We start from the raw sequence: 22,771 nt of genomic DNA on the forward strand, positions 1-22,771 counted from the left end.
AAGGAGATGGATTAAACTAATCAAAGACTACGACTATTCGATTGAGTATCACCCTGGTAAGGCCAATGTAGTGGGTGATGCCTTAAGCAGGAAGTCGACTAGGTCAAAAGCTATTGTTTGTTCAATAAGAGGGATATTGATCCAAGAATTCAAGAATTCGGGAGCGACTTTAGCAGTGGAACAAACATGTGGATTGTTAGCCTCATTCCCGGTACGACCCACGGATGAAATTGTACGTGAATAGTTGAAGAATCTTAACCTCCAGAAGATGGTAGAGGAGGCAAGTAAGGAACGGAGAACTGACATCCAAGTAAGGGCAGATGGTGTCTTATTGAAGGAAGGTAAATTGTGCGTGTCGAATGTGTTGCAGCTTAAGTAGGCCATACTAGAAGAGGCACACAGTTTGGCTTATGCCATGCATCTAGAAAGCACAAAAATGTACAGGACCTTGAGAAGATCATATTGGTGGCTTGAAATGAAGAAAGAAATAGTTGAATTTGTAGACCGATGTCTAATTTGTCAATAGGTTAAACCCGAGAGATAGAGATCCACAGGATTACTCAACCCACTCCTAGTACTATAGTGGAAGTGGGACCAAATAACAATGGATTTCTTGTTTGATTTCCTAGTACATCCTCGGGGTATGACAGATTTTGGGTAATAGTTGATAGGCTAACCAAGATGTCCAATTTTTTACCCGTAAGAGTTACCTTTACCTTGACCCGGTTATATAAAATGTACGTGGACAAGATAGTTAGCCATTTCAAAGCTCTGGTATCGATAGTGTCAGATCGAGATCTAAGGTTTTCGTTGAAGTTCTAGCCTAGTTTGCAAAAGACCTTGGCTACCAAGCTACATTTTAGTATGAATTTTCATCCACAGACAGATGGTCAGTCAAAGTGGACCATACAGACACTGGAAGACATGCTGAGAACATGTGTTCTGCAGTTTAAAAGGAAGTAGGGTTGCACAACTACCATTGATTGAGTTTGCGTATAACAATATTTATCACTCGTGCACAGGCATGGCCCCGTACGAAGCATTGTATGGAAGACCATGTAGAACCCCAGTATATTGGAATGAAGTTAGAGAACGGAAACTTTTGGGTCCAGAATTAGTGCAACAAATGGCTAATACTGTGAAGCATATCAGGCAAAACTTGAAAACAAGTCGAGATAGGCAGAAGAGTTACGTTGATAAACCAAGGAGAGATCTAGAATTTCAGGTTGGAGACATAGTATTCCATAGGTTATCCCTATGGAAAGGAGTACTTAGGTTTGGAAGAAAAGGGAAATTGAGTCCCTGCTTCATCGGACCTTACGAGATTATAGAACGAGTTGGCCCGGTAGTGTATAGTGACAGTTACCTCCGAAGCTAACACGTATTCACAACGTGTTCCATGTATCGATGCTGAGGAAGTATATACCTGATTCTACACACGTACTGGTAGAACAACCGATTCAGCTCAAGGAAAATATGTCGTATGACGAAGAGCTAGTTCAGATCTTAGACAGGAAAGAACAAGTGGTAAGGAACAAAACTATACTTTTAGTGAAGGTATTGTGGAACGACCATGGAGTTGAAGAAGCAACGTGGGAGTGCGAGGAGTAAGTAAAGAAGTATCCTAAACTTTTCCACTGATTTTTACAGGTAAATTTCGAGGACAAAAGTTCTTTTAAGGGTGGTTGGTTGTAAAACTCGCACCTTACTTTCCCCTTTTTTAGTTGTGTTTATTGTTTAAGTTAAGTAAAGTGTTGGGTTAAATATTTAAGTTAAATTGGATTTGTGCATTTTGAGGAAATGGATAAAGTTTGAAGAAGGAAAATGTTTAAGTGTGGAAACTTAACTTTCGCTTACTTATTAATTTGGCCTTATAAAGAGAATTTCTGGCTAAGTGTTGATCATGCTGAAGGGTGTGTGAGCATCGAGTGAATGCAAGGTAAGCATCGAGTAAATGCTGTCAAGCATCGAGTATAAGTGATCGAGGAAGGGTCGAGCATTGAGTAAATGTTGTCAAGCGTCGAGTATAAGTGATCGAGGAAGGGTCGAGCATTGAGTAAATGCTATCGAGTGTCGAGTATAAGTGATAGAAGAAGGGGTCAAGCATCGAGAATAAGTGGGGAAGGGTCACATGTCGAGTACGAGCGATCGAGTAAGAAGCATGTATCGAGCGAGCTCCCAATGGAGTTTCCCATCGAGTATCGAGTCCTTCCCATCAAGTATTTAATAGAGAGTCATGGAATTTTCCATCGAGTTTCCAAGCGAGGATCGAGTTGCTTGAAACCCTCAATTTTAAACTTCTCTTTTAGTTACCTGGACATATGGCTTAATCTTAGCCCTTAATCTCGACTAGTGGGTGAGGTGGCTTAAGGAGATTTTATGCAAATGGTTGGATGATAGTATAAAAAGGGAAGAGACGTTTAAGGGCTCATTTTAGACAATTTGCTCGAGCAAACCAAACAAACTTGGTACCATTGGAAAGCTCTATGAGTCTAGTTCCTGAAGTCGAGCCTTTAGAAGGGAGTTCTTGCCAAAAAGAGAGCTGAAAAAGGAAGGAATAGTCAAAGGTTCATTTTTTAGGCGTTTCTGAGCTCTCAACGAAGAAACATAGATCTAGACCGAACCACTTAAATTTTCAAGCCGAAACTTTAAGGTATTGTTGCAACACCCTTTCAAGTAAGTTTGTAGAAGAAACATTGGCAATAAACGGTCTAGGGTTCGAGTTACATGTTTTGGTACTTAAACCTAGAATCTTGTTGAAGCAGAGAGTTGTGGTTAGGGCTTTCAGGAAAGATTTGAAAGCTCAGGTTAAACCACAAAGAGTTTCATGCTAAAACTTTGAGGTAACATTGTTAACAAAATTTTGAACATGTTTGGAAAAGGAACCTTCATAAAATGAGTTCTAGTTTTCAAGTTATTTATGTTAGAAATTGAATCAGGAAAATGTTGGACGATTAGCAACCCCTTCCTAAGTATGAGCTTATCTAAAAGAGTAGTCTCAAAAGGGAGGCCAAAGTTGCAATTAAACTCTTATTCTTTTATGTGTATTGGGGAGGCCTGCAAAGCTTAGGAAGAACCAAGCCCAAAGATCTGTGAGTGACTAAATGTTTCCAAATATGTTCACAAAAAGGGACATGTGTTTCAAATGAATTTCATGCTAACGTTCATGGATTTTCCAAGCAACTAAAGTTTATACTTTTATTTTAAAGAGTTCATGGCATTTCCTAAGCACGACGTTTTAAGTTATTCAAATGAGTTTTACTAATCCTAGTGTATGTTCAGAATGTATGAAAGAGTATTGCAACTACATGTTTATAATTGTGAGGCAGGCATCTTGAATGGTAATAATGCTCTTATGGCGAAAGTTAAGTAAGTGCTAAGCCTCAGCTTATGATGCTCGAATTTCCTGTGAATGTTACGTTTGTAACCGAGTATCGAAGGTATAGAAGGTATCCAAGGAAGTACCTAAGGTGTTGACGGTACTTAGTATACTCCATGTGCAAGTAGGTAGTTCTTTATGAGAGGCTGAAGTATGGGTCTCCTGGCTACGGTCTTTATAATGGGACCGATGTATGAGTCTTATGGCCATGAATGGATGTTGGGAGCTTGAGCTATGAATGCTCGTTGTCACACCCCCTCCCAGATTACCCTCTGAGCCTGAGAAAGTGACCGTAGCAGTTATCAACCTTTTTTTTTTTACACTTATTGCCTAAAAACTCTTGTGGAAATAACTCTGATACCAATGTACAAATTTGACAATCAATTGATTAAGTAGGCCAATTTTATTACAACAATGTAACATTTATACAACTCCAAGACTTAATTACAAGTTTACAACAACAACTGTAAAACCTTCCGGAAGTGTAATTGTGGCACGTGGCAGACCTTGACCTAAGTAGCACCCTGGAACTCCTCACCTTTCGCTACCTGGGGTTGGGGGGGGGGGGACATAAAACATGGAAAACATGAGATATAAAGCGCAATGAATGGTGCCTTTAGATAAAAAAATAACTTTGTTAATAGAAATATACTTTTGGAAAGCAATGCATAGTCAACAAGAACATTACCACAAGTTCAATATTGTTTTCTAGCCAAACCGCTGGACAATCCCCAGCTCGACCTCTGGTTAAAACAATCAACCCCAGCTTGACCGCTGGTTATCACATAATAAACATCCCCAGCTTTACCATTGGTTATCCCTGGCATGATCCTACATTTTCCTCAGTACTTTCACCCATATACTAAGACAACAACAATTCCTGTGGAAACTTTCCCTGTACCCTATTATCCCCCAATGTGCACATTGACTGTTTTCCCGCTAGCTATGCTTAGGTAACTTGACTATATTTCCCGCCGGTCGTCACCAACTATCATTTTCCGCCGACTGAAGCTGACTATATTTTCCCGCCAAGTACTTTTTCAAGCATGCTAACTATATATCCCGGGTACAATTTCAGTTTCCAAAACAAAAATACAAATAATATCTTAACAAACATAGTAACAAGATGAACATATATTCCTGATCATGCCAATTTAACATTATCCCCAATATACATTTATCTATATATAGAAATTACATCAACAATACAACACACAATAACCACTCACCTTGGTTGGTTTGGAACTTTCCTTTCCGAAGTTCCTTAGGTTTTCTTGGTTCCCTTTTGAACCCTAAATTCCAGATTCCAATATCAGCTTAGATTTCCAGACCTTATTTTAAGATACTTTCTTCTACAAACATGTTCTAAATTTCTCCGGAAGCTTACCATAAAATCTTAGCTCCAAACTTTTCGTGCTTTGGCCGGAATCTCCAAATCTTCAATACTAGCCCAAGCTTACCTGACAGCCTGACCCTTCTATATTTTTCTCAATTTCCAATCTGATCCCTTGAATCTTCTTCTCCAAAATCCCTACCCTAAAAACTAGACTCTCCTAGCTTTCATATGGCTTTAGAATCACTCCAAACGCACGAGTATTCTGGGAGAACTCCTCGTTCCAATTTGATGCTACTTCCTGTCTTTTCTGCCCGAAAGCATTTCCCGTCTTGGAACTTCTTGACCAACGCATGGTCTTGCTACCAATGCATGCGTTCTTCCATCAATGCATAGTCTTCTCCCACACTCTTCTTTATGTTATTTGAAGAGAATTTGAGTTCTCATCTGAAGTCCTTGGCCCTATTTATAGGCGTTAAAGATTGCTACACGGCCGACACCTTCTACTTGGCCACATGTCCAAATGTCTTTTCCTCACACCCTCAACGCATGCCGACACCTTCTACTTGGCCACATGTCCAAATGTCTTTTCCTCACACCATCAACGCATTCTTACATTAACGCAAGCCAAAGTATCTTCTTCTTCTTTCACCAATGCATAGCCCTCATCTTTTACATGCCTTCTTATGCATCCACCTAATTTGCTTAAGGTTTAAGAATTCCTCCTAACAAGCCATATGTTCGGATGTCGTCCTCCATATGAGCTCATCCTTCATATGCATCCACAAACCCTTGGATGTTCAACGCATAGTATGCCATCAGCGCATAGTTAGCCATCAACGCATAGTCTATAATAAACGTATAGTGTAATCATCAACGCATAGTGGGTCATCAATGCATAATATGCAATCAACGCATAGCAAACCCTTGGTTCCCTTTGGTTTTCAACATGGCATCATCGCAACCCAACTTGCTCAGTCATCGCAAGCCTTAACCATCGCAAGAGCCAACCACCATGTGTCCAACCTAGTCCATCGCCTGGCCTATGCCTTAATAGAGTTGCTGCATCCAACGTATCCATCGTGCATGCCATCGTCAACTTCCAATGCCTAGCACAGTCGAACGGCATCGACGCATAGGATGGTCGTTCATCCTCGACGCATAGCTCGATTCGCATGGGTGCTTGGCATTGACACATAGGACACTCGACTGCATCGATGCATAGGACACTCGGCCGCAAGGCATTGACGCATAGGATGGTCGCTCGGCATCACCGCATGGCTCGCATGGCATCGACGCATGGGTGCTTGGCATAGGCACTTGGCACCAACGCATGGCACGGCCGCATGGCACCCTCCAACACATGCCTAGCCTCGCACCCTTGCGTCCGCAAGCCCTTTGCACCGTCAACCCTCGTGCCACCCCAACCTTCCAACGCATCACTTTCAACTTTCTTCCTTCAACCCTATGGACGCATACCACCCTTCCAACGCATCCATCGCATCCAACGCATCCATCATCCAACGCATCCAACACATCCATCATTCAATGTATCCAACGCATCCAACGCATCCAACACATCCATCATATAGGTTTATACTTAGCCAATCTTCCAAGTCCGCAAAAGTCAAGCTTCCAAATTCACACTTTTTCTTCTTCCTTTGCCCAAGTAATCTCTCCAAGATCTTATGGCCAATGCATAACAATGGCTAGTCTAACACTTAGCAAATTTTTCATCAATTAAAGCTTAACTCAAAACTACTTGAAAATCTTATTCAACACCTAGAAATTTCCTTCATTTCAACATAGAATTTAACTTCCACCTGCTTAAGTAGGAAAAATGGAAATCTGGGTTTCACACTCGTTCTCAACTAAGGTTTGATAGTTTGATTGATTATAGTGCTATGATTAATGTATGATACTATGCAAGTTTCTTGAGATTATTTTCCAGCATGTTATTTATTTACATTAAAGCATATGAAAGGCTTGAGAAGAAATGCATTTCTATGAGTCACTCACTGGGCAACCAGCTCACAGTTTTCAAATGTTTTCTGGGTAGCAGTCAGTTCCCTCGCGGTTGAATCCACTACAACTTGCCATCCAAAGTTTAGATATCGATGAAGCTTAGGTTTAGCTTGTCTTGATGTACACATATTTTGGGAGGAGTCAGGGACTTATGAAACTTGTTTTCTTTTGGGACCCATGTTTATTCTTATAATTTTATTTAGTTGGACATATGTTTGTTTTTGGAACTGTAACTAAGTCTTACACTGGTTAACTTCATGGTTTTGTTATTGTCAAGTTGTTTTTAATGTTAAGGTTTTAAGAAGGCTCACTTAAGTTAGGTAGTAAGTGCTGCCAAGTAAGTCGTTAACTACTGTCGTCATATCTTCTTTCGACTTTAGAGAGTAAACCGAGAGGGGGTGTCACAATATTTATCTCCAATTATAACTTTTGGTTTAAATATAAATTGATTAGTTGATTTATGATTTGCTCAAAAAATTATTATATTTTAAATTTTATAATAGGTTTATATATTAAAAATTGTGTATTATTTTTAATTAATAAAATACTTTTACCGATGTTTTCTATAACGTCAGTAACTTCTATTAAAAAAAAGAATCCAAAAATTTATAGTGGCCCAAATTATTAATTTCACCGATGCTTAAATATGTTGCAAAAGATACTTGCAATAGCCATTGATCAACATTTAGCAACAGTATTATATGTTTCTAAAACATAACTTTCAGTCACAAAATGCTACGTCATTGTATAAGACCAATAGTGATAAATAACATGTTGCTAAAAGTTAATATTTAGTGGCATCTATGCGTAAATAAAAGGTTACTTTTAGTAGCACGTGCTAAACGCACCACTAAAACCTTTAGCTACGCGTCAACAATGACATTTATAGTAACACACTTCTATGCATTGCTAATACCTTTATTGGCATTTTTGGACTTTCAGTAACGCTTTTTGTGTGCCACTAAAACTAACTTTTCTTGTAGTGATAGAGTCCGCAACTTCAACCATCTACAACAGACTGTTTAGGTTACCACTTAAACACGATCCATCTATATGTCTCCACATATATGTTTAAGCTATAAAAAATAACCTTAAATGTTTGTTTATTGGTTTTGTAGGTTAATGCTACTAAATGTCAAATAAAATACCAAAGATTTTATTAAATACATAAACTGTTTATACAATACAATTACAAACTATAGAACCCACGAGATTTAGGGCATCAACCCCAACAAAAATTTTATTTTATACTTAGGATATAACATTGCAACGCTGGGGAGAGCGTTGCAACTCTCTTGTTGATTCAAGACCTCAAACGTTGGAGTAAGGTTGAAATAGCGTTGCAACTCTTGTACAAATTTAAGGCACGCTAGATTTCAATACTTTTCTATCAAAACTCATAGCATGGCAACACTGAGGATAGTATCTCGATGCTACCCTGTTTCATCGCCTACTACCTTTAAGCATTGCACACACAATGTTGGGGTGGGGTTGTGATACTGTTGCATAGCATTTTCGTAATTTCTTGTGTCTTTTTCAAATTAGTTGACTCCAAGGTTATTTTAACTCCAATTTAACTCATGTTTCTCCTAAATTACTTTTTTGCCCTTCCGGGATGAATTTACTTATAAAATGAACAATTTATGCATAAAAATTGTATAAAATGGATAGAGTTAGGGATAAAAAACTAAATTTTTTTAGAACTATCAAAGAGCCTATATCATCATCGATCTGAACATTAATAAATTCCATTATAGTATGAGTTCGTTTATTATAAACATGGTAAGCTCGACTATTTGTGGAGTATAAAAAGAACTCCCTTCATCTGATTTGGAATCCCATTTTTGTCTATCCTCTCTATAAACAAATATTGATAACTGGTAGAAATAAGTTATTACAGCTCAAATAAGTAAAACAATGAGAAAATGCGATGGTAAAATAGGCAATATCATGTCTGAAAGCGCCAAACTAAAAGGAATTGCAATCACGAGTGCTCAGCACATAAAAGCAGTTAATTTACCTATTTTGTGTAGGTACAATGCGATGGCGCATATGAAATTGCGATTCAAAGGCACAATGGGATGGCACACATGAAATTGCAATCCAACGGTACAATACGACAGCGCGTTTAAAGTTGCGACTGCAAGTCATGTGATCGTGAGAAGTTTCTTAAAAAGGTGATCGCATAAAGACCTCGCATCAAGGTGACAACATAATAAATCATGATGGGACGTAAAGTTGATAATGGTCGATTCTTAATTTAGTTGACAAGTCGTTAAAAGCCACACTATAGCAAGTACATTGAACTTTCGGTGACTTTTAAATGGCGCAACAGAGTATGGAAATTAATGTCGCCCATCATTGCAATCATTTGTAAGAAAAGTTGCTTCACCTTGAAATCTATAAATACCGAATGCCTCCAGAGAGAAAAGGATCAATCGATCCATGCACATACATATACATATAGATAGAGGACGGAGAAAGCAAGGAGACGAGGTGAAGCCGAGAGAAATCGCTCCCGGATAGATCAAGAGACTGCCAAAAAGAAATACAAAGGAGAGACGGCCAACCCTTGTGAGAGCAAGAATTCACAACTAGAACAGAGTTGAAGTGATAAAGAGCAGTGTAAAAGGCCACGGGAAGCAAGACATTGCTTACTGGGCTTGTTATCTCTCAAATCCATTTGTTATTTTGTATTCAGCACTTTATTTGCAAAAAAATGGAAACTTCATTACGATTTATGTTCAATCTCTCCACACCATGCATGAGTAGCTAAATTTCTGAATGGGTTGAGAACTACTTAGCTAGCATGACTTAAGATTTACATTTTATCCGATCATCTTGTCTTATGTATGCATCATTCACCTTTTGGACATACTTGAGAGAGTAGTCTAAAGATAGAATCTAGGCTTGAGAGAGTCAGATTAGAATCTAGGCTTGAGAGAGTCGGATTAGAATCACATAAGTAAGAGTAGAAACTTAGAGATAAGTTCTATTGCTATTTACACATCGCATGCGCGCTAGAAAGAGGAATGATGGTATGCAGTCACCTTGTCTTATGTGTGCGTCATTCATCATTTGGACATACTTGAGAGAGTAGTCTATGTTGGGTTTTATGTCCTAAAACTCGTGGTATGTAAACAATGGAGCTTATTATGAAAATTCAATAAAGGTGTTATTGAATAGATCTATTACTTGAATAGAAATCCAATAAACCTAAAAGACCCTTGACTATTGGATGAGTACTTGAACTTTATGTGGAGACATAAAGGTAGATCAGGTTTGAGTAAATAGTCAAAATGATCTATAGTACATGGATAAGGTTGGGTACCTTATTCTGGTAACACTATTGGATACGGCTGCTCTGTAGTTGTTACAAGGAGTTGTAAAGTGCTACAAACGAAGTGATCCTAATTCGTTCATGTTGGACATGAGAAGTGGGGGTGTCCTTGTGCAAAAGAGTTTGTACAAGATCAGACCACAAAATGTGTCACTATTACTTTATAACGTTGTTTACTATTTAAGAATGACTATTTCAAAGCGATGACCTAGGTAACTTGACATTAATCCTGAGCTAACTATGAACTCCTGTTTATCTGGGATTTCCCTTAGATTTGCATAGGTGAGGGTTGGCTCAACAACGCCAGCCCAATATGACTGTCATTTCAAGGTTAAGATTGGATAGATAGCTGAGGACATAGAGGGCAAGAGGGAATTCACTCCTACCTGTTTTAGGGATAGTAGAGAGGTTGTTCCCTTAAATGCTGATTTTGGGGCTTGAACAAGGGATCCCGCCCTCTCATTTGGCATGAGAGGGACTCGATTTTGTGATTGGATCACAAAAAAATTGTTCATTAGGGGATCAGTGGGGACTTAAGGAACAAGAAGTAATTTCGGGGGTAAAATAGAGATTTGACCCAACCGTTATTGCAAACAACCTGTGAAGGGTTAACTTACTAATCATGGTTATATCGAGTAGACATAATATATCTACAGTGAGGGGAGTTCAACTATGGGCTTTAGTGGAGTAACTCATTAGTTAACGAATGGGGGTTAGATCGGTCTAATGAGTTTAGCCGAATAATCTCAGATCATTGGAGTCCATAATCTGTAGGTCCATAAGGTCCCCCTACTAGCTCGAAAATGGATAGCTCTAGAGTAGCGTGATAAGTTAATTTGAAACGTTCAAATTAGAATCAAACTAAATTGGAGAAAATATATTTAAATATGATTTAAATATATGAAAATGAATTTGTGTAAAAATAAATTTAATATTAGATATTAAATTAATTAGAATTATTTAAATTGTTTAAATAATTATTTATTAATTTTATTAAAAAAATTAATTTTTGAAATTAATTTGTAAAATTAATAAATTTTGATTTTAGAAATAAAATATTATTTTAAAATCAATTTTGGATTTTTGGAAAATGGAAAAAATTACACAAACTTGAAAAAATGGGTTTTTCATCTTCAACTAGCTTACTTGGAACGCACCTTCTCCTTTGCTTTACTCCAAGCATGAGCTGCATCCCATACAACACATCTCTTTGCACAATAGTCTGCAATATATTAAAGAGATTGAAGTGAAGAAAGGGAGGAGAACCGACTGAATTTTTTCTGAAAAATTCGGATGAAGTAGGTGTTCTTCAATGGGTTATGTTTAGTGAATTTTCTCCATATTCCCTTTGATTCCAGCTTATTTTGAGTCACACAACTCAATCTAGAGCACAAGAGGATAGTAAGAAAGATCTAATGGTGGTCTTCATAAGGATTCAGAGGAGTTTGCAGGTGGAAATGGAGATTTCGTTGGTTTGGCTAAGGTATGTTCATGAAACCCATTATACTCTATTTTTAGCATGTTTCTTTTCAACCAAAATTAATGAATTAGAATGCTTATGGATCCTGACTTCTTCCACTGCGTGATGGTGTCCATCCAATAGTCTAAAGATAGAATATAGGCTTGAGAGAGTCAGATTAAATCGCATAAGCAAGAATAGAAACTTAGACATAAGTTCTATCGACAGTTTTCGCATATACATCACATGCGTCCTAGAAATAGGAATTATGGCATTCTCCTTTGAGAAATGTAGTACTATTATTTGTGTATAGCTTGATCGCATAACTTGTGCACAATCTTGGAAAATGTTAGCTAAACTCCTTCTCAACCCCTTCATCACATACTTATTGTAACTCTACGCTTTCATCACTCTATGTTCAACTCCGACGCATAGGAAAAATCTTAAACAAAACACTACCCACTTCTTTTTCACCACCGCAATAGAATTAAAGATTCTACCGCATATCTATTTAGTAGTCCCTGTGTTCAACTCTGGACTTACCAGGAAACCTAAGAAGGCTTATACTTGGGCTTTGTTAGGAAAACTTGAATGATCATCGCATAACACACATCATCGCATATTCACACCATCGCATCATAATTTTACGCATCAAATATATAGCAAGTACTTCCAAAGCAGTGGAAGTATTTCATAGTCGGTTTTGTTCGTCTCCATATTTCATAAACTGTACTCGAAGAACCTAGTCGTAGAACAACTCTGTTATGGATATGACATGTGTTTAGTGCTTCTGCCCATGAGTGGAATGATTGATGTTTTGCATGTATCATTGCTCATAGCCATCTTCTAAAGAGTCTGATTTTTCCTTTCCACCACTCCATTTTGCTAGGGAGTAAATAGGGTCTGGGAATTCTTGGTGAATTCTAGCAGACTAGCAAAACTTAGTAAATTGAGATTTTCAAACTCTCTACCATGATGACTTCTAATTTGTATCAAATTAAGATCTTTCTCTCGTTGCAATTAAAGGAAGAGAGCTTAAAAGGCAGTAAACATACATGATTTTCACAAAGAAAACATACACACATGGACCTAAAGAAGTCATCAACAACAACTAAAACATATTGTTTGCCTCCCAGACTCTTTGATTGCATGGGACCCATAAGGTCCATATGAAGAAGTTCCAGTATACGAGTTGAACCTAAGTGACGTACATGCTTGTGTAGAGTATGAGTTTGTTTTCTTGACTAACAATTTTCACAAATAATTCCAGTGGACGTAGGTAATGAAGGGAGTCCATAAATGACATTTTTGGCAAGTGCTAAGTATAGCCTTCATGCTCACATGCCCAAGGCATTTTGGCCACAAACTAGCTTCATCTTGTCTAGAGTGAAGACAAACCTGCGATGTATTGTTAGAACTCTATAGATAAAAATTATAAAAATAACGCATACCTATCATGAGAAGAGCTTTGCAATCATTTGTGACAACACATTTGTCTTTGGTAAAACTCATGTTTAGACCTTGGTCGCATAGTTGATTGATGCTAATAAGATTGGTGGTAAGTTCTTCAACAAACATTACATCATTCAATGGTGATAGACCCGGGTAATTAAGTTTCTCTTCCACAATGATCTTACCACAAGCATCGTCTCTAAAAGTGACCTTTCCTGAGCTGATAGATTTGAGATAAGACAAATAGCTCTTTTCACCGATATGTCAAGTTTCCACAATCAAAGTATCAATATCCTTTAGCAGAAGATCTGAGGGGTGTCAATACAACATTACATTTGTTCTGAACATTCTTCTCTCCCCAAAATGTTTTGTTTTTTTCTTTCTCTAACGGTAATTTTGAGAGAAGTATAGAGCATTTATGGGATAATTGGATCTATAAAGAATTTTCAATAACTGATAGCAAATAGGACGTTTATGACCCACCTTGCCACAATAATGACAAATCCATATTCGTCTGAACGTATGGTTGCCTTTTGATAATGGGCAGAAATCCACATTATTACAATGTTAAGTTTTAAAAAAATGCAGGATTGCGATGATAAAAATATACAATATTGCATCCAAAAGCATTAAGTTCACAATAGTGCGGTCACATGTGTCCATCGCATTAAAATAGCTAACTTGGTATTTTTGTGCAAAAAATGCGTTGACGCAAGGTGGAAATGCGATCCAAAGGAATCGACGACCGAGCACATTAAGAGATTGCATTAACGCAAGGCTATGCGATCATTTACGCTCGCGAATATCTGCTCAAGAAGGTTGGCGAATAGAGCCGACGCATCTTGGTGAGCGCATCTGGGTGAAAAGCATAATAAATCACGATGTGAGAGAAATTTGATGACGGTCGATTCCGAATTAAGTTAAAAACCGTTAATGACCTACTGTAGCAAGTACACTCAACTTTTCGGTGACAAATATTCGGTGCATTAGACAGAGAATTAATACCATCCCATCAGTGCAATCATATGAGAGAAGAAGCCTTTCACCCCGAAGCTCTATAAATACAAGAGGCCACCTTCAGTGAAGGAGTTTGTTTAGTTCGATAATTTTCTCCATAGATAGAAGTAGCCTTATTCATAGTTTTCATATATTTAGAAGGTGGAGCGAGAGAAGGGAAGAGACGCCAGAAGATCGCCTTGGTCAGCTCGAGAGAGAACCCAGGAGACGTGGAAAAATAGAGAGAGGGCCGACTCTTACGAGAGCAAGATTATCTTTTAAGCAGAGTAGAGAAAAACAGTGTAAAAGCCTTACGAAGCAAGAGATTGCTACCAGCTCTTTATTCTTATTCTGCATTGTTATTCTGTATTTCAATTCTATATATATAAAATGGAACTTGCTTATCTACATCTGTTCACTTTCTTAAAAGCACGCATGAGTAGCTAAATTTATCAAATGGGTTGAGAAGAACTTAGCTAACATGATTTAGGATTTTCATTGCATGCGATCATCTTGTTTTATGTTGCGCCCAACACCCCTTTAGAGCTACTCGAGAGAGAGTCTAAAGAAAGAACCTAAGACTTGAGAGAGCTAGGTTATAATCTAGAATCAAGAGAGAAAGATTAGATCTGCATAAGCAAGAGATAGGGACTTAGAGATAAGCTCTGTTTGTCAACATGCATCGCATGCACCCTAGAGATAGCTTATGGTATTATGCGGTCGCCTTGTATGTGTATGTGTCATTCGTCATCGGATAGACAAGAATAGAGGTTTATGTGTAGGTCCTATAGACATCATCGCATATATCGCATGCATTCTAGAATTAAAAGTCATAGTATTTGCATTGAGAGATGATTTGCTATTGTATGTGTGTAGCATGATTGCGTAACATGAACACAATCCTAGGAAGTGTTAGCTGAAGCCCTTCTCAACCCATTCCCCCGCATATTCATTGCATATTCCGTAATATTAACTCTTTTCTTAACTCTGCCCCATACATTTTATACTGTAAAGAACAACCCAACAACTCTTTGATTTATTGGTTACCGCAAAGTAATCTAAAAATTATTGCCGCATATTGTTTCCCTTAGTCTTTATGTTCGACCTTGGGCTTACTAGGAAACTTAGTAGGATTTATACTTGGGTCTTGCTGAGAAAACTTGTTGCACAATGCGTTTCCCATTCATTAATTCACAGCATAAAAGAACGCATCAAGTTTTTGGCGTCGTTGCCAAGGACTTCGGCAATTTAGTGTGCTAACGGTAATTTTTCTGATTTCTTTGCAGCTTTCAATCTCTGGCGCATTATGACCCTGAGATTGAAAAAACGTTTCGACGAAGATTGAGAGATAGCCGCCAACAAAAAAAACACGAGAAAGATAACACGGTGAATTGATAACAGGCAGAAATGCACGTTATCATAGTGCTAAGTTCTTAAACAATGCTGGCTTGTATTGATAAAATATGTTAAATTGCATCCAAAAAGCATCAGATTCATAATATTGCAGTCGCATGTGTTTATCGTATTAGAACAGTTGTTTTTTTTGTATTTTTGTGCAGAATATACGATGATGCAAGGTGGAAATTGCGATCATAGGAAATCATTCTGATAAGCTTGGGAGTTTAGCCTGGTTCTTAGATTTTCTTTTACTTCAAGGTTTATCCTGGTTCGCATGTGTCTATCGTATTAGAACAGGAGTTTAGCCTGGTTCAGAAAGAGGGTTCCACCAGTCACGAGTTCACCATCTTACGAGTTTAGCCTGGTTCTTAGACTTTCTTTTACTTCAAGGTGGACGTGAGAGAGAAGGTTATGCCGATAGATCGTTCCGATAAGCTTGGGAGCACCGGAAGCTTCAAGGACAGAGAGAGGGCCGACGCCTGCGGAAGCAGGAACATCTTTGGAACCAAATAGAGAATTACAGTGTACAAGCCTCGGTCAGCAAAAAATTGCTACCAGGCTCTCTACCTTTAACTTCCATTGATATTTTGTACTCCACTCATTTATCGAAATGGAATCTACTTCTCTATATCTGTTCACTTTCTATTATTTACGCATAAGTAGCTAAATAAGTTGAATGGGTTGAGAAGTATTTAGCTAGCACAGCTAGGGAATCTTCATTCTATGCAATTATCTTGTATTATGTATGCTTCATTCATCCATTAGAAATACTCGGGAGCGTAATCTAAGGACAGGATCTAGGCTTGGGAAGGTCAGGTTAGAATCTAGGCTTGGGAGAGCCAGATTATAACCCATAATCAAGAGATAGGAGCTTAGGAATAAGCACTATTCCCTTTTAACGCATCGCATGCATCCTAGAGATAGGATATGATTGTACGCGGTCACCTTGCCTTTATGCATTTTGCATCATCGCATAGGAAAAGAGTAGAGACTTAGGAATAAGCTCTATGGACAATTTTTCATTCAACACATGCGTCCTAGACTTAGGAGCATCGCATTTGCATTGGAAAATGACTTGGTGTGCATGGTTGTAGCATGACCGTATAGTCTGATGCATTTCCAAGTAACGCTAGCTAAAGATCTTCTCTACCCGTTCATCTGCATACTTAGTGCATCTATCACACAACTGAATTTTCTCAAATCTGCCACATTTGTTTATTTTTCATTAACACAATCAACAACAAACCAACAAATATTTATTTATTTGGTTACCGCAAAGTTTTTCTAAAAAATTACCAATGCAACCTGTTTTCACATGTCCTTGAGTTCGATCCTGGACTTACCAGGAAACTCAGTGGAGTTTACACTTCGATTCCGCTGAGGAAACTTGACTGCTCAACGCAATCTCATCATCGCATATCATCCATAATTTCACTTCATAAAATCAAGCATCAAGTGTTTGGCGTCGTTGCCGGGGACTTCGGCAAAATAGTGTGCTAACGTTAATTTTTATGATTTCTTTGCAGACTCTCAATCTTTGGAAAATTACTACCCAAAGATTGAGGGAACATTTAGACGGAGACTGAGAGACCGCCGACAACAACCACAGGCAGATAAAGAAAAGATGGCGGAGCAGCCTGGAAACGAAGCACCAAATGATAACAATGTCATGGCGAATCCAATCCTGCTGGCAAACGATTGCAATAGACTCATTAGGGACTATACATCGCCAAACCTCTATGATTTCTCTCCAGGAATCATGAGGCCTGCCCTCGACAGAAGCTGATTCGAAATGAAGTCGGTGATGCTGCAGATGATTCAGACTGCAGGACAATTTAGAGGAAGGGGTGGCGAGGACCTGCACGCCTACCTTCAAAGCTTTATTGAAATCTGCAATACTTTTGTTTCCCAAACATCTCTGCCGAAGAAGTTCGACTAACTTTTTTCCCATTTTCTCTCTATGATCAGGCTAGGAAATGGGCGTATTCTCTTGAACCAGGAGAAATCACTTCATGGGAACAGGTCATGGATGAACCACCTACTGAGAATGCAGACGAAGGAAACTAATTACAAATTTTGAACAAGACATGGACGAATCGCTCAACGATGCCTGGGCAAGGTTTAAAAGGTTAGTCAGGGATTGTCCACACAATGGTTTGCCAGACTGCCTTCAGATGGAAATCTTCTATCATGGATTGAATCCCACTTCGCAGACCGTTGCTAATGCGGCAACCGCTGGTGGTCTGCTTGATAAAACGTATGACAAGGTGAAGAATATCTTGGATCGCATCTCTAAAAACCACAAAGATTGGAGAGAAAGTGAGCAGAGATTGAGAATGAAAGACAATGATGCAAGTAATGGTACTATTGCATCACTACAAAATCAGATGACCGCAATGATGAACTTAATCCAAGGAATTGTGATCAGCAACCCAACACTGCAAAATGGGTAAATCAACGCAATCAATCAAAATACCGCAAGTGTGCGACTTGCGATGATGGGCACGCGATGGAAGATTGCCCGCAAAATCCACAATCCGTTTACTTTGTAAAAAATAATCCATTTTCAAATACCTACAACCCCGAGTGGAGAAACTACCCCAATTTTGCTTGGAAGAACTAGCAATAAAATTTTCAACTTGTGGCGCAGAAAGAAGGGCCACCGGGATTCTTCCCACGCAACAACGGTCAGACAAACAATCAAGCAAGTAGCTCACAACCAACGCAATCCTCTTCCTTAGAAAGCCTATTGAAGAAATACATAGAGAAAAACGAAAACTGTGCTTCAAAGTTAGGCAACGTCCATCCGCAATCTAGAACTACAGATGGGCCAGATTGCGAGTGAGCAAAAGAGTAGACCGCAAGGGGCTCTATCGAGTTCAATAGAACTCCCACGCAACCTACGGGGGTCAAGTAAAGAGCAATGTCAGGTTGTAACATTGCGAAGTGGGAAGGCTGTGGAGGGAGAAAAGAAGGAGCTTAGTCGGACAGCTCCCATTGCGGCTGAACCCTAAATTGCGGTGACGCAAGAAGAAGGAGAAAAAGAAGCAATGGAACTAGAGGTTGCATCGACAACAAAGCCAAGTGAGACGGGGACCGTGAAAGTGTAGTTACCCCCTTTCTCCAGAGACTAAGGAAGAAAAAGAACGAAGAGGTACAATACCAACACTTTCTGTCTATGTTAAAACAATTACATATTAATATTCCATTAAGTGAAGCGATTGAGGAAATGCTTGCCTACGCAAAGTTTCTGAAGGATATGGTAACCAAGAAGAGGGGAGCTGGTAAGTTTGCCACGGTAACACAAAGTTCAAAATCAATAATTCCACCGAAGATGAGCGATCCTGAGAGCTTTACTATTCCTTGCTCCATAGGAGGACTGTACATCGGGCAAGCCTTATGTTACTTGGGAGCCAGAATAAATTTGATGCCTTTATCGATCTTTAGGCAGTTGAATGTGGGGCAACTTGTGCCCACAACGGTGACTCTCCAACTGGCCGATATATCTCTGGTGCATCTAGAATGAAAGGTGAAGGACGTGTTAATAACCATTGAAAAATTTATCTTACCAGCTGACATCATTATTTTGGACTACGAGGCCGACAAAGATGTGCCCATCATTCTGGGGCGACCATTTTTATCAACAGGTCGTGCTCAGATTGATGTGCATAAAGGGGAAATCACTTTGAGCATCAACGGACAGAAGCTCAAGTTCAACATAATTCGTGCTATGAAGTTCTCGGATGAAGAAGACCTGCATGACTCAAATGACGACCAAAAGTTGATTGAAGAAGAAAAGTTTGATGAAGAGAATGAAGAAGAGGATGCCAGCGCATCCGTTGTTGCCTGTAATGCGATCATGAAAAAAACAAGCAAGAAAGAGGAGATGATCACAAATCAAGAAGAAGAGCCAACAAAAAAAGAAAAAAGAAAAACAATGCAACCATCCCTAGTAGAACCACCAACACTGGAATTAAAGACCCTGCCGAATCATTTAAAGTACGCGTTTTTGGGGTAGAATGAGAAGATGCCTGTTATTATTTTCTCTGAGCTTAACGAAGACTAGGAGAATGTGTTAATGAGCATTCTAAGAAAGCATGTGCGAGCAATTGGCTGGACGCTCGCCGACATTAGAGGAATTAGCCCAGCGTATTGTATGCACTGCATTCGTCTCGAAAAAGACCATAAGACAACGATCGAACATCAACGCAGAATCAACCCTATGATGAAAGAGGTCGTTAAAAAGGAGATCATTAAATGGTTAAATGCGGGCATCATCTATCCTATAGCAGATAACACGTGGGTCAGTCCTGTGAAGTGTGTGCCGAAAAAGGGCGGCATGACGGTAGTCCTGAATGAAAACAATGAATTAATACCGCAAAAGTTCATCATGGGATGGCGCATTTGCATGGACTACCGTAAGCTGAATGCGGCCACAAAGAAAGATCATTTCCCTCTATTGTTCATTGATCAAATGCTAGACCGTCTAGCTGGAAATGACTTTTATTGCTTTCTGGATGGTTATGTCGGGTATAACGAAATTATGATAGCTCCAGAAGACCAAGATAAGACCACATTCACTTGCCCATATGGGACCTTTGCTTTTCGCCACATGTCGTTTGGCCTCTGCAATACGCCAAGCACATTCCAAAGGTGCATGATGGCCATCTTTTTAGATTATCTTAAGGACTCTGTTGAAATCTTTATGGACGACTTCTCTGTTTATAGGAACACCTATGAAGTTTGTCTAGCCAACTTGGAAAAGATACTGAAGAGATGTGAAGAGACGAATCTGGTGCTTAACTGGGAAAAATGCCATTCCATGGTGAAGGAAGGCATAGTGTTGGGGCTCAATGTTTCCCGGGATGGGTTGGAAGTGGACAAAGCAAAAATCGAAGCAATCGAAAAACTTCCACCTCCAACAAGCATGAAGGTTGTATGAAGGTTCTTGGGGCATGCTAGATTCTACAGACACTTTGTCAAAGATTTTTCCAAAATAGCGCGACCATTGAGTTTGTTGTTAGAGGCTAACAGAAAATTTGATTTTGACAACAACTGCCTCAACGCATTTCGAGTTTTGAAGAATGCGCTGATTACCATACCCGTACTAATTGCACTTGATTGGACACTGCGCTTTGAAATAATGTATGATGCAAGCGGGTATGCGATGGGAGTAGCTTTGGCACAAAAGAGAATTACATACTGCTCAAACGAATTACACCACCATAGAGAAAGAGCTTCTCGCGGTAATTTTTGCATTGGAAAAATTTTTGGCATATCTATTGGGAACAAAGGTACTCATCCATACTGATCACTCGGCGATCAAGTACTTAATGACAAAGAAGGACGCAAAGCCGAGGTTGATCAAATGGGTTCTCTTCCTTCAAGAATTTGACATAGAAATAATTGACCGAAAGGGGACGGAGAACCAAGTTACGGATCACTTGTCCAGATTAGAAAATCCTGAGGTTGACCTTAATGAGTCTGGGGTGAGTGCGGTGTTCCCGGCTGAGCAGCTATTCCATATTGAAGAATTGTCCTGGTATGCAGACATAGTCAACTATCTAGTTTGTGAGCAATTTCCTGAAGATTTAACCTACCACCAACAGAGGAAGATCAAACATGAATGCAGACATTATTATTGGGATGAGTCGAATCTGTATAAAAGAGGGGCAGAGCATATTTTGCGATTATGCATACCAAATGCTGCTCAACAATGCATATTATCGCAATGTCATGACTCACCATATGGTGGGCACTTTGGAGGACAGCGCACAATCACTAAAGTTTTACAAAGTGGATTCTTTTGGCCTACATTGTTTAAGGATGCAGCTGACTACGTAATGAAGTGTGATCGGTGCCAACACACAGTTAACATTTCATGGAAACATGCCATGCCGATGATGAACACTATCTTAGAGCTTGAATTGTTCGACGTATGGTGGATTGATTTCATGAGACCATTCCCTACCTCAAATGGTAAACATTATATTTTATTAGCCGTCGATTTGTCTCCAAGTGGGTAGAGGAAGTGGCATGCACCGCAAGTGATGCGGCAGTAGTCTCCCAATTCCTAAAGAAACATATTTTCACTCGTTTTGGCACTCCCCGTGCCATCATAAGTGATGAAGGGTACCACTTTGTCAACCATACCGTTAAGGAGTTGCTGTGCAAATACAACATTCTCCAAAAAGTAGCCACTGCATACCACCCTAGATGAATGGTCAGGCCGAGATGTCCAATCGAGAAATTAAGCTAATACTCGAGAAGGTAGTAAGGCCTTCACGAATAGATTGGGCAACAAAGCTTGACGATGCGTTGTGGGCATACTGGACTACATTTAAAACACCCATAGGTATGTCCCCATATGCGTTGGTATTTGGTAAGGCGTGTCATTTACCTTTGGAGCTGGAATATAAGGCACTGTGGGCGGTAAAAAAGCTGAACTTTGATTTGAAGAAAGTAGGAAAAGCACGAAAAATGAAACTGGTCGAGCTATAAGAATGGAGGATTAACGCATATGAGAATGCAAAGATCTACATGGAGCGCACCAAGCCCTGGCACGAAAAACACATATGTGATAAGGACCTCCAAGTCGAGCAAAAGGTTTTACTCTGCAACTCACGTCTATGGGAAAATTAAAATCACGTTGGTCTGGACCTTTCATCATTAAAGAAATATTCCAACATGGTGCTATGGAGCTGATCACTGAGGATGGAAGCCGTACATTTAAGGTTAATGGACAGCGAGTTAAGGCATATTGCGGAGGTTATTTCCAGCTGGAAAAGACCTTCGTGAATCTGAAAAACTCAGAATACCCTTTGTTTGGTTCTTGAACTCTCATTCCTTCGTCACTTTACTCATCATTTATGTATCTGCATTTTACTCATTATTACTTCCAAAAAAAAAAAAAAACAAACATGTTGTTTTGTTTAAAATCATTTGACACTCTCACTGTTTGTTTACAACGATTAAGGCATATGATTGCGGAGGTGTTACATGAAGCAGCAAATTATCTCACTCCATCACCGCAATCCAAAGAAGAAAGATCGTCGCAAAGATGGATGCGTCAATACACACTGCGGGCGCCAACGCAAATTTAGGGGTGTATTCTTCCTTATCTTTATTTCAAATTTTGCGCTATTGCATTAATTTTAGTTTTAAAAAGATTTATCACCGCATCCTCTTTGATTACCGCGATCATTTGCTAGGGATAAATTTAGTACGTTACTGCATAATGTCTCTTTGCCAATTATGATTTCAATGATGAAAAACATACTTCTATTTCTTTCATATATACTAGAGTCAACTTAACTTTGAGATAGTCACCTCATGAAATATTTCTAGAAGTTAGGGTTTGCTAACTTTCTTTCAAACTCTCTTTACGAA

General features: G+C 39.1%; 1 protein-coding gene across 1 annotated transcript; it reads left to right on the forward strand.

The window, feature by feature from the left end:
- The first annotated feature begins 268 nt into the window (after nucleotides 1–268).
- Nucleotides 269–1,611, forward strand: LOC150032019 (uncharacterized). The gene is made up of 3 exons (XM_090308353.1): nucleotides 269–341; nucleotides 1,023–1,225; nucleotides 1,363–1,611. The coding sequence occupies exons 1-3, from the start codon at nucleotides 269–271 to the stop codon at nucleotides 1,609–1,611; spliced, it is 525 nt and encodes a 174-aa protein (XP_090164479.1).
- Nucleotides 1,612–22,771: the final 21,160 nt, after the last annotated feature.

Source organism: Benincasa hispida, chromosome 12, assembly GCF_027475165.1.
Source record: "Benincasa hispida cultivar pf3 chromosome 12, pf3_genome.v1.1, whole genome shotgun sequence".
NCBI classification, from domain to species: Eukaryota; Viridiplantae; Streptophyta; class Magnoliopsida; order Cucurbitales; family Cucurbitaceae; genus Benincasa; species Benincasa hispida.